This window comes from Vicugna pacos, chromosome 10, assembly GCF_048564905.1.
Source record: "Vicugna pacos chromosome 10, VicPac4, whole genome shotgun sequence".
Classification (NCBI taxonomy): domain Eukaryota; kingdom Metazoa; phylum Chordata; class Mammalia; order Artiodactyla; family Camelidae; genus Vicugna; species Vicugna pacos.
Window position 1 is genome coordinate 11,232,443 of NC_132996.1, and position 13,361 is coordinate 11,245,803.

The 13,361-nt window shown below is 37.1% G+C and overlaps 1 protein-coding gene across 3 annotated transcripts in view; it reads left to right on the top strand.

The window, feature by feature from the left end:
* Positions 1-13,361, top strand: part of MRE11 (MRE11 homolog, double strand break repair nuclease) — a 67,077-nt gene that overhangs the window by 8,864 nt on the left and 44,852 nt on the right. For all 3 annotated transcript variants that reach the window (XM_006206726.4, XM_072968957.1, XM_072968959.1), the window contains exons 5-10: positions 4,990-5,077; positions 6,340-6,481; positions 8,814-8,928; positions 10,076-10,261; positions 10,732-10,903; positions 12,271-12,351. In XM_006206726.4, coding sequence (XP_006206788.2) covers positions 4,990-5,077; positions 6,340-6,481; positions 8,814-8,928; positions 10,076-10,261; positions 10,732-10,903; positions 12,271-12,351 — 784 coding nt within the window. The remainder of the gene's footprint in view (positions 1-4,989; positions 5,078-6,339; positions 6,482-8,813; positions 8,929-10,075; positions 10,262-10,731; positions 10,904-12,270; positions 12,352-13,361) is intronic.

A 13,361-nucleotide genomic window follows, 5' to 3' on the forward strand; every position in this document is an offset into this window, starting at 1 on the left:
CAGTTTGGGATTTCCTCATGATTAGACTAGGGCGATGGGTTCTGGGGGAAGAATATTCCCTATAGGGGAAGTGCCTTTCTCATAGCATGTCAGGAGTGCCTGCTGTCAACGTGGCTGGTCCTTGGTGAGGTTAAACTTGGTCATTTGAGTAAGATGGAGTCTGCCAGGTTTCTCCACTGTCAAATTACTCTTTTTCCCTTTGCATACACTGTTAGAAATGAGTCTCTAAGTCCAGCCAACACTCAGAGAGAGGGAGTTAAATTTCAGTTAAATTTCTTGGAGTGAGGAAGGGGGGTCAAAGAACTTAGAGGCATGTTAAAAACCACCACAGTGATTAGTAAGTATTTGGAAAGAGGCTGTGCAGCTACTCTGTTTCTCCTTAAATTTTGTCCAGTAATTTTAGCATTCATCATGTCTCTTGCCTACAGCAGTTGTAACTATGGTTTATAATGGTGATTTTCTGTTTCCCACATTCTTTCTACATTTTTAATTGGAATTCTTCTGTAAAGAAGATTTGTTCCTTGTCCCCCATTTGCTTATTTATTTATTCAATTGTCGGGTAGTCAGAACTTAGTCAATTGTTTATATAAGTATCAACTCATTTTTTTCCCTTTGGGTTACAATTTAATACTATTGTCATCTACTTTGTTGCCCAAATAAATTTTTTCCAGCTTTAGCCATTGGGCACTCTTTCAGACTGGCTCTTGTGTCATTTCAACATACTCATCTTTTTTCACCCTCTTTCTTTCTTTTTGGCACTGTAAGATGCGCCAGGCTAATTCTGTATTTTCCCTTCCCTAGCTTTAGACTCATCCATTTCTTCAAGGAGTCTTGGTTTCTTTTTGGAATGGTATTTGGAAGCTAGAATCTGGGTATTAGGCATGGACATTGCTCTTGTCTTGTCACTGCTTCTAGGCTCTCTCAGTGCACAGAACTAATAAGTAAATAAATATATATATATATATATATATATATATATATATATATAAAATAACCCATGAGACGGACATAGCCATATTTATTTCTTACCTATTTATGTATACATATTTTAAAAATGAGTTTATATTGGGAGGTAAATTTTTTGAGACTTAAATGTAAGAAAATGGCTATTTTTAACTTTGGATTAATAATTTGGCTGAGTATAGAATTAAGATTTCAAAAGATTTCTATAATTTTTAGAAAATTTATTCTGAAAAGAAATTATAGTTCTGTTTAGGCCACTATTGACATTACAAGGTGGGCGACCTCACCTGGCCAATTAATAATGCCTGCTCTGAGCCTGACCATGAATACGAATTTCCTTATAAGATCACTCAAGCTCAATCAAAAACACAAGCAAAATTTTAACCCAAAAATGTAACTTCTCGAGTATTAAATCCTTACTCGTGACTTAATTAATGTTACTAACTATATTACTGATATCCTGTCTATTTTATAAGATTGTTGTCTCTTATATTTCCCTGTGTGTAACTAGACCTCCAGCAAGATTGATGATGGCTAAACATCTTGAGGAAAAAGATCAAATTTATAATCCTGCATAGAATAATTGTAGTAGTGTGATTCTAGGTATGGGAATGAGCAATGAGGGGTAAACATTTCCTGGATCATGACAGACTAGTAAGACAGGTGATCCAGAGAATTTTTAGTATCAACAGGGCCTGATCCAAAAACTAGCACTTTGAGTGGCGTGTCAACAGATTCTTCACCTGATCTAGGAATGAGCCTTCCTAGCACCGTGGGATAAAATTGGTCATGAAATGTCTCCCAAAATATTGGTCAAATTTAGGACCAAGAGGGAGCACTGTGAACGAAAATACTGCAACCATATCAGTAAACAAGAAACCAAGTCATCAGCAGCTGCCGCCACCCCCCAGTGAGGACAGGCCTGCAGCCCAGCTTCTGCAGCCACTCGCAGTGGTGCCCTCTGAGCGGACTCAGAATAAGAAAGGACAAAATAATGGCCCTAGATAGCTAGGTGCTTGTCAAAGGAATGAATTCAATGAGCTCAAATGTTTGCTTCCTCCCATACATAGAAAAGCACTAAATTCTTTAACCTGAGATGCCTGGTTTTCTTTAGATAACAAGCAATCTTTTATTGTTCCAACTCCCTGGTCTTTGTTGTAAAGCTCCTATATATCCTGGCTCCTCCCCTACCTCTTCGGAGCAGTCCCTCAGAGCCACCTGAAGGGCTGTCATCTGGGCTCGAGTTCTCCAGCCAAATAAAACACAACCTCAACTTAAAAAAAAAAAAATTCCTATAATTTTTAACTTCGTCCTTGTTTTTAAGAATTCTGATCAGTGTCTTAACCTGTCTTCTATTCAGTTCTAGAGCATTAGTGTTTTCTTCTTTCTTTCATCTTGTTTTTAAACCGCTCTGTCCGCCCCAAAGACGTGTTTACCTGTTTCTCTGCTCACTGTTGCTGCTTCTTGTATTTCATTTCTTTTGTCTAGATTCAGGTTTCTTTCTGAAGTTCAGTTTTTACAATTTCTCGCTGGCTGTGGGTGGGTGGTAAACTCTTTATTTTGTATTGCTTTTGAGGAGTCTGCTGTCATCTTAGTTGCTGGAAAAACAGTATAACATAGTGTTTAAAAGCACAGATTCTGGTACAAGACTGTCTCAGTTCAGATCCTGGCTTTGTCCTACCTGGGTCTCATCATTATGAAATGGAGGAAGAGCAGTGCGGAGCTTACAGAGTAGTTGTAAGGAGTAGTTGAGTTAATAAGAAAATTGTATAGAATGGTAACTGGCATAAAGAGAACATTCAGGTCACCATTAAGTTTCTCCTCATTACCCTTAGCATTTTGCGGTCTTACTATGACATGTTTAGTTGTGGATTTAGTTCTGTTTATCCTGCTTGGGCTTCATGCGTTTCAATCTAAGACTTTTTTCCCCAGAAAATTTCAGGCAAAGAAATGATATAATACCTTGGATATTACTTATCAGTATGTGGAATCTGAAAAGGCTGGACTCATGTAAATGGAGACTAGAGTGGTGGTTACCAGAGGCAGAGAGTTGGTTACAGTTAGCAATATTGTATTCTGAAATTTGCTAAGAAAGCAGATCTTAAATGTTCTCACTACAAAAGAGAAATGGCAATTTTATGACATGATGTGGGTGTTTATTTAAGTGTGCATTAAGCTTAAGGTGCTAAGTAAGCTATAGTGGTTATCATTTCACAGTATGTAAGTGTATCAAATCAACACATTGTATACCTTAAAGTTATTTAATATTATATGGCAGTTATATCACAATAAAGCTGGAAAAAAATAGAGTATGTTATAATGCTACAGTAATTAAAAATGTGGTGTGACTCATAAATTGATAGGCAGGTAAGTGGAAGAGTATGGAAATTCCAGACATAGCCTTAGTACAGGTAGGAATTTAGTGTTTGATAATAAAGGTGGTATCTTGCATCTCCAGGAAAAATACGGCTTATTTAATAAAAGAACTAGAAGAAACTGTTAGACTTTTAAAAAAGAATCTAGGCATGGGAAAGACTTTTCTAGTATTACATCAACCCAGAAGCCATAAAAGAAGAGTTTGATGTGTTTGTCTTTGTAAATTTCTGCATGACAAGAGCTGCCCAAAGCAAAGTCAAAAGTCAAAGTTTAACCAGGAAGAGTATTTGCAACTCATTACAAATTAAGGTCTGATTTTCCCAACAGATAAATAGTTCTTTTAAGTCATTAAAAAAAAAAAAACCATGAGTTAATAAAAAAAAAAGTAGGTAAAGAATACGGACATAGTTCACAGAAAAAGAAATAAAGTTGCATTTAAACACATTAAAAGGATACGAAAGATACAAAATGAGATATACTGAGATATTTTTCTCCTGCAAGATTGACATAGATCAGTGGTGGTTCTTAATCTTGGGTGTACATTATCATTACCTAGGAAGCTTAAAAATACTGATGCCCAGTCTCTAGGTCAGTTAATTTCTCTGAGTGTCTTGGACATTGGTGCATCTTAAAAGATTCCTGAATAATTCTAACATGCAGCTCAGGTTTTAAACTACTGGCATAGACAGAAAGCTTGATAAGTATTATGTTGGTGGGGTAAGGGGAAGAGGGGTCTCATGCATTGCCGTTGTATTGTGTGTAAATTATTGAGGGAAATAGGCAGTAATTATCAAATTTACAAATGCATGTACTTTTTGGCCCCACAATTTCCTTCTAGGTGTTTTCCTATACTCTCACAAGGGCAACTTTGTACAAGAGTACTCACTGTAACATTATTTGTAAAGCAAAAGACTGGAAATAGTCTGAGTGTCCACTGATAGGTAACTGCTTAAACGCATTATAATAATCCATACAGTGTCCAGCCCAAAAAAAAAAAAACTGCAAGGAAGCTCTTAATGTACTGACATGGAATGAGTTATAAAATATGCTATGTAATGTATGTAATGAAGGCAGGGTGTAGAAATCTATATTGTGCTGCCATTTGTGTAAGAAGGAAGATGCATGCATTTGCTTCTGCAGGTGTAAAGTATTTTTGCACAGTTACGCCAAGAAATTGCCTAAAGTAAATTTGCCTTTGAGAAGAGGAAGTAGGTGGCCAGGGGCAGGAGTGGGTGGGAGACTTTATAGTTATGCAAGTAGTAAGCGATAGAGCTGGAATTTTTAATCTGTCTTTCGGATTCCTAAGTAGGTGTCTTTCTTCCCCTTCTCCTTCTACAAGTAATAACCTGTACAAAGGCTTTTGCGAGTTGAAAGCCTATTCCCCTATTCAGAGGCACAAGTCTTTTATGCAGTTCACAGGTGTCATTTACTGTATGGTTTTCTCTAATGCGTAGTACTTTGAGAGCTCTTCAGACTTGACTTGAAATGAATTTTTGCCTATGACTTTTTTTTTTTAAGCTCCAAACTTGTGGTCATTTGCCAACTTAGCTCATCCAGTTTGCCTATAATTGCATTCATTTTTTGGAGGCGGATAATGGAGGAAACAGCTTTTGTGTCTTATTATAGAAACTAACTTTTTTTTTCTTTAAGGTTTCCATGGGTGAACTACCAAGATAACAATCTCAACATCTCAATTCCAGTGTTTAGTATTCATGGCAATCATGATGATCCCACGGGGGTAATTATTATGTTCTTACAGTTTGTTGAAATTTTAGAAACTATCTGTTTAGTGTGTGAAGAGCATTCTTCCTCTTATTCCCAGGAATTTTTAGTCAAATTGAGTCAAAAATTCAAATTGACTTTTTATTATTCATATAAGCTTCTATGCTGCTTTTTAGATAATTTTTAAAAATCTGGAATAATAATTGGTGTGAGAGGTGTGCTTTTATTTCATGAGTACTGAGGTTAACCATAAGTAACCAGGAGGAGGGGTAAATACCTAACGTTTGTATAATGCTTTACAGTTTACCAAATATTTTTACATCTTTATCTCATAAAATCTCACCTGTAGGAAGTGATTGTCTCATGAACAGTTTTAAATCTAAGTTAGATCATCTTAACCTTGTTTTTGATATGGAAGTACAGAGGGTCCTCAGCTTACAATGGTTTGACCTAAGATTTTTCAACTTTACGATGGTGTGAAATTGATGTGCATTCAGTAGAAACTGTACTTCGAATTTCGCGTTTTGATTTTTTTCAGGCTAGTGATATGATGCTGAGGGGGGCGGTGAGCTGTAGCTCCCATTCAGTCATGTGATCACGAGGAGAAGCAGCTGCTGTACACACAACCACTCTGTTGTTCACTTTTGGTATATTACTCAATAAATTACACAAGATACTTAATACTTCACTGTAAAAATATTTATACTTTTGCTCTGTAGGCTGACCTAAGTGTTCTGAGCGTGTTTAAGTTAGGCTGGGCTAAGCTACGATTTTTGGTAGATGAGGTGCTTTAACTACATTTTTGGATTAATAGTATTTCCAATTTACAATGGATTTATTGGGACCTAAACCCATTGTAAGTTGAGAGGGATCTTTAATAGTAGAGGTCCTGATCTCAAAATATCTTTTCCTTTTATCTGGTCATTAATACATTATAAATCACTAGTTAGCTAGTCTTTTTTCCCTCACCTCTTAAGAGGTCTGCTTAATATTACAAAGCACTGATTTCATGGCTGGTTTTTAGTTTTCAGCGGACAAGACATCATGATAAGTTTTGGTGAAATGTTAACTTTGCATTTAGCATGTGATTCCAGTCGCAGTAAGTCACTTGTAATAGGAAAAGGTAGCAATACTTTTACTATTGTAATTTCTTTTTGAGAAGACGCTGTCCTAATCTATATTTTTGTAACTATTGAATATACTTTTAATAAGTAATATTATAGGTAAATTACTTATTTTTAGATATACATTAATATTCTTTGGAAATATTCTGCATAGGCAGATGCGCTCTGTGCCCTGGATGTTTTAAGTTGTGCTGGACTTCTAAATCACTTTGGACGTTCAATGTCTGTGGAGAAGATAGACATTAGTCCAGTTTTGCTTCAAAAAGGAAGCACAAAAATTGCTCTTTATGGCTTAGGTAAGATGGTTTTATTTTACTATTTATGTCAATAAATGTTTAATTGCTTAAGCAACTAGGAAATCAAGTTCTGGAGTTAACTTCCTTGCTGTTTGAAAAAGTGAGGCAAATTTAATTATTCCTTATGGGTGACTTTACAAAATAAGAGGTTTTGATAGAAATTTCTTTTTAGATAGTGCCAGTCTAGAGTTGTCATCTACACTGCTCGGAAAATTTGCTTTCTCAATTTCGCTATCTTCAATTTAGTTAGTGTCTGGTAGGCTGAAGCTTGTTTGCTAGGCTTTATTCCATGTGACTGGAAGATCAAAGGCTATTTTTAGGGTGCAAAGTCCGTTTTTTGTGTCTTCCTTGGATTAAGTTCAACTTGACATTTGTTTTATGAATGCAATAGCTTTATTGTTTTTGTTGTGTGTAGAGTATTATAAAATTATATTTCATGTTAAACCATCCTAAAAATATCCCAAGAACAATTGGGAAGAAATCTCATGCTGTAGCCTCAACATAGTTTTTATTATTTTTGGACTGATTTTAGTATAATAGAAGCCTGAGAAGATCTTATTTACTGCATTTCTCTTTGTATATGTTTTTAAAAGAGTAATTAGGGTGGATGGTTTATGGAAGTACTTTCACTAGGAAGCATATAGTCTTTGCCCAATTTTCATAATTTCTACAATGAATAGAAAAGCATCGTTATCTATGTTTTAGAGATATGGAAAATAAGATCAAGTTATTATGTCTGATTTTGTAAGTGATAGAGCAGGAAGTGAAGTATACTTTTTTAAAAAGCTACTAATAGGTGTTTTAATCACTGCAATGTTAGGAGTCGTATCTGCAGAGAATGGTTGCTCTTCCCACTTTCAGAGCAAGGACAGACCCCCTTATGCCTCAGTCACTGCCAGAAGCCACCTACTTCCATCATCCGTTTTCTCCCAGACTCTCACCTCATCCTGTTCTGTTACCATTAACTGGACTCTGTCTCTACCCGTCCCGCCTCTCTCACCCCAACCCTTCCCTGTCTAGTTAGCAGACTCCCTCCTGTCCTCCGTCTCTGAGCGCTGCCTGTACTCTCCAGCCTGCAGTGAACCTGACTGGCCCCTGAGGATGCTCTGTCCCACACGGTTCTCTCCCGGCCTCTTCTGAGCTTCAGAAGAGGCCTTGCTCCTTGCTGCCGCTTCCTTTCCTGCCTGCAGACTGCCCCCTTGCAGCCAGTTGCCAGCTGGCTAAACTGCCCTCCACTCTCTCAAACTTCCTACCTACCTACCTTCAGATTTTATCAGTGTTCTCAGTGCTTCAGCCTCTAAGTAGATCAGCCTTCCAGTGTCGTGGATTTTATATGCCTTGGCTTTTTCGTCTTCAGTTGTATGTTCTGCATTTCACCATCTATTTCTTCGTCCACACTCTAGGGATCCCCTTTAGAGGCTCAGCCTCTTCTAGCTCTCATACTTCTGCGTTGTTGGCTTTCTTCCCAGGCCTTCCTTCATCACTGCGTGAAGTGGCAGCCTTGTCCCCCCCGCACCCCGACATTCCCCATCTTAGCATTCTGACTTTTTTACTTTTTATAATATTTAAAATTACAATTTATGTGTATATTTACCTGGGTTTTTTTGACCTCCTTCACTTGACTAATTTGATTTCTTCAATGCACAGGAAGAGTTATTTAAAAGTCATTAAATTATTGGAGACAGTGCATCCCTGGTGTCCTCTTTACTTGCTGCAAATAATAAATCCGTCCTCCCCCTCCAAAAAGAAAGTCAATAAATTATTAAAAAGCACAGTATTTTTATTTAAAAACATAATATATTATCATTCTATTATTTTTAAATACAGGCTTTTAATTGAAGTACAGTCAGTTACAACGTATCAGTTTCTGATGTACAGCACATTGTCCCAGTCATGCATATGCATACGTATATTCATTAAATACAGTTTTTAATCTCATCCCTTTTAATATCTCTGTGTATTTTATAAAGTATGTTAGATCAAAAGTATATATATACTTATAATAAATAAAGGGAAACTGAAAAACAGTTTCATTAGAAACTTTAATAAGAATTTAAGCACAGAAAACTCAAATCTTTATTCCACATTTTCCAGATTTTGAAGGTATATATGCTTGACGTGAAAAACATTCTTTGAATGCAGCTAACTGCTCAGCAGCTGTCATGCACAAACTTAGAACATATTTATCTGTAAATAGTGATACCAGATTTCAACTATCTCTCTAACAGAAAAATGAAATACTCAGAGAAGCACATAATTTAGAAGCAAAGCATACTGATTTTTAAAAACCAAGTACAAAACCACTTTTAACATAGTATAACATCCATTTCAGGCTCCATTCCAGACGAAAGGCTCTATCGAATGTTCGTCAATAAAAAAGTAACAATGTTGAGACCAAAAGAAGACGAGAACTCTTGGTTTAACTTATTTGTGGTTCATCAGAACAGGTAAAAGTATTCTCTAAGAATTTTTGAATCACTTATTGAGGTTCCCCAAACTCTTGTTTCCAAGCTTAGCTATTTCTAAAATGCACCTTACTCTTTGGAAGTTGTTGGGGCTCAGGGTATAGGTCAGAGGTAGAGTGTGTGCTTAGCATGCGTGAGGTCCTGGGCTCAATTCCCAGTACCTCCACTTAAAAAAAAAAAAAATTGTCAGTGCAGGATCAGGCAAGACTTAGATATGCACTGTGTGACAGCGCTTTGAAACTGTCTTTAGTATGCGTGTGTGCGCACGCGCGCATATACATACATTATTGCTTGTTTCCCCACTAGAGCAAGGACTGTTCACCACTGTGTCTTCAGTATCTGTATCAGGCCTGGGATACCTGGCACGTAGTGCAAACTCAGTCAATAGTTGTTGAATGAGCATCAGTTTTTGTTAAGTAAATGCTGGTTGAAGTATTTGAACACTTACTTAAATTCCCAGTGATACAAGTCAGTGTTAGGGAAAACTTTTCCTCCTTGTCTTCATCACTTTGGGTTTTCATCTGTCTTTTAATAATAACAACTAATCTAGGTGTAAAATGAGAGTTTGCAAGTCACGTATTCATATGATGTTTTATTAAACATTGAAAACTTACCTCTTACGTGAGACTGACATTCTTATTTCCATTATTTTTATAATCAGGAAAAGAAATCTGTTGTTAAAAAATAACTGGACATATGTAGACATTTGTTTTTATTCTACAAAGCTTAGACCAAACTCACTTCTATTTTTTGTGCTCTGTTTGGTATCCACTCAGACCAATTGTCAGGTTTTTACTATTGGTAGAGCTCGTGCTTTTCTGACCCTCCCACAAGGGGAGTTATGCTTCTCCAAAGCCTTTTGTGATCTGCCTCTAATGTGAGATTGACCACTTTCTCTTTTGAGGTTTCTATTTGTCTGTGTCCTACAAGTTTGTAAACCCTTTGAGGGTGGGAATTAGAAGTTATCTTTGCATCCCTGATCCTTTGAACTGTTTCTGGTGTATGTAGAGGGAATATAAAAAACTTTAATGAATGAAGAAAGAAAGATCTATATAGACCTAGTTAATAAGAAATTTTTCTATATCACAGAACATTTATAATACTTGTTTTTTAAAAATCTTGGCATTAGGAGTAAGCACGGAAGTACTAACTTCATTCCAGAACAGTTTTTGGATGACTTCATTGATCTTGTTATCTGGGGCCATGAACATGAGTGTAAAATAGCTCCAACCAAAAATGAACAGCAACTCTTTTATGTATCACAGCCTGGAAGTTCAGTGGTTACTTCTCTTTCCCCAGGAGAAGCTGTAAAGAAGTGAGTAACTATTACATTTTCCGAATCAATTTTTAAAAATACTTGCTATAATAATATAATCACCTCACAGGTTCAAGGTAGTGATGGTGTTGTTATTTATAAGATAGAATTTATTTATAAAGACTGATCATTCAATATAATCTTCCTATTTTCCCAGATTTTAAGCTAATTTCAACAGGAGGACATCCCAATGGCATAAATTATTTTGCTGCTCATTAGGCGAATTTAAGACTAACATTTTTATTAATTAAATTTTAAGTTACTGTACTATATATATTCTGGGAAAGAAGAATGTTTAAGTTTTTTCCTATGAAAGAACATTAAGATTAAATGACTGAAAACATTTTCTAAGGGTATGACTTTATCAAGAAATATTTTGTTGAAACTTAGAAATGTGATAGTTTTGAGGTGCACATTTTTCTGAGGAAATTTGCAATGTGTCTAGACTTTCATTTCCCTCCTCATTTCAGACACGTCGGGTTGCTGCGTATCAAAGGGAGGAAGATGAATATGCAGAAGCTTCCTCTTCACACAGTGCGGCAGTTTTTTATGGAAGATGTTGTTCTGGCTACCCATTCAGACATTTTCAACCCCGATAATCCTAGAGTAACCCAAGCCATACAAAACTTCTGCCTGGAGAAGGTGATTCTTCTAGATGAAGGTCAATGAGATCTACTTTAGATGAGACGTTATTTACATTGAATTAAATACTTCAGGAGAGCAGAGGAAAGTCACTGTATTATGTTACGTTCTCATGAAGCTTGTAAGGAACCACTGTTGTCCTGTAAATGAGTTTAGTTGTATCAAAGTTTTAAAGTCTTTGAAATAGAGAAATGTTTTATATATATATATAGAAGTAACTTTGTTTAATTAAGATCGTTTCCTCCTTCTCAAAAACATACACATGATCTTTCTCTTTTTATCCTGATTTGATCATTTGTTCATTTTACTAAGGAAAACAGGCTCTGGCTTTGGCTGGGGGATAGCAGGGTGTTCTGGCAGATAAGGGGAACCTTAGCCTCTCTAATAATCTCCATCAGGCATTCCTTTCACCCTCAAAGCTACCCCTGCATAAAATCTTAAAATGTGTCTGCTGTGCACCTTGTAGCTTCAGCACAAGTCCCATCCCTCCCCTCCCATTTGGACTGCCATCCCTAAACCTCTGCAGAAATTCTAGAGCCACTATGAAGTTAGGTGAATGCATTTAATGATGTGTGAGCTGACAGCCGAATAAGATTAATTGCTGACACTTACTTAGTTCTTATTCTTTGTAGGCTCTTCTGCTTTGCATTTTATTCTCATGTAAAATCATGTTAATGATAATGATAACAATAATTATCACTGATACTCACTGACTGCTTATATGTATTCTGGGCATCGTTGACAGCATTTTGCATTTTATCCGGTCAATGGTGCTACTGGTAGGTAGAGTCTACCAGCCACGTTTTATACAAAGGGGAACTGAACCTTAGATAAGGTAACTCACTTAGTATCACAGCTTTACTAGCAACATGTGACTCACATAACTGACAAGTTTAGGAGTTTGCTGATTTCAAGATGACTAGATCCAGAAACTCAAATTAAGATCGTAGGTTCCTCTGTCTATTTCTGTGTCTATCCCTGTGCTGATGGATTCTGTCTTAACCTTCACTGTAAGAGAGTCATTTTCACGTGGTAGCCCACAGACTTACACTGTCCTTAACAGCTGAATCACTTCTCCCAGTTGTTCCAAAGAAATCCCTAGCATTGAGTTTCCCTGGACTGAACTTGTCCCTAAACCCAATTTCTGAAACCAGGGAGATGGAAAATGAACTGACTGTCCGGGCCTAGTTGGGGAGCATTGAATCTTTCAACCTTGACACAATTGGCATTTTAGACTGGGTAATTCTTTGTTGTGGCAGGTTGTTCTGTGCATGGTAGAATTTTAACAAATCTTCTCTGACGTCTACCACTAGATAGCAGCCAACAGTACCCCTTACCCCTGCTCATGACGATATTTTTATTTTGAGATTGAAGAAATGCTTGAAAATGCAGAACGGGAACGTCTGGGAAATCCTCTCCAGCCAGGGAAGCCTCTTATACGACTGCGAGTAAGTCCTATTTAGATAAGTTCAACTTCATTCATTTTCAGAGCTAGTGTTGTAGAGTTGATGGGAATTTTGATTTAATCATAGTTTCGTTCTGATAGGTTTGATTTTTTTTTCTTTTCTCATTTTCTGAATAGTCTGTTGTATATTAATAGATTGGCCGAGCTCTCTGACTTTATCGTTTACTACTCCCCCTCTCCCTCCCTTCCAGGCACTTGGCCCTCTTGTGGTCCCCCAGACAATCAGACACTCCCTCACCTCCTCGGGTCTGCTCAGATGTCACCTCAGTGAGCCCCACCCTGATTAAGATCACAGCCCCCATAGCCTCTCTGCGGCACTCCTGATTTCACTTACCCTTCTCCACTTCTTTTCTTTTTTGTCCATAATCCATCCTCCTAACCTGTATGCCATTTATTTATTTTGGTTATTGTTTGTCCTCAGCTACAAAATTATCAGCTCTACAGAAGGGTGGAACTTGGCAAATTTTGTTAACTAAAGTATCTGTAGACACCAGAACAGTTCCTGACATACAGCAAGTGCTTGATAAATATGCTGAAAGAATTGATAAGTATTGGAGAATATTAAGAAATTCTAAGAAATTGAAATGTTTTCTCTGCCTATAAACCTGCTTATCTTTTCCACCATGATATACACAGGCAAACAAATAACAACAGATTTGTTTTTGCCTTTGTGCCTTTCCCTTCTCCAATCTACCCTTTCTGATTTCTTCCAAACTCTTCCAAATACATAGCCTGAACTGCTCCTCGAACATTCTCTTCCTCAGTCCACCGTAATCAAGGCTCTGACCCCACCATCTCAGGTGGGAAAGATGACCTTCAGTTGTCAAATCCAGTAGGTTTTTCTCATCCTTCTGAATCACTCTCACATCCTCTTCTCCAAGTTCTGTTTGACCCCTCCTGTCTCTTAGTTGGCCCTCTGTTCAGTCTGTGCATATAGGGCTTTAATGACCGCCTGTAGAAGGGTGACTCCCAAATTGTTACTTCCAGGTTAGA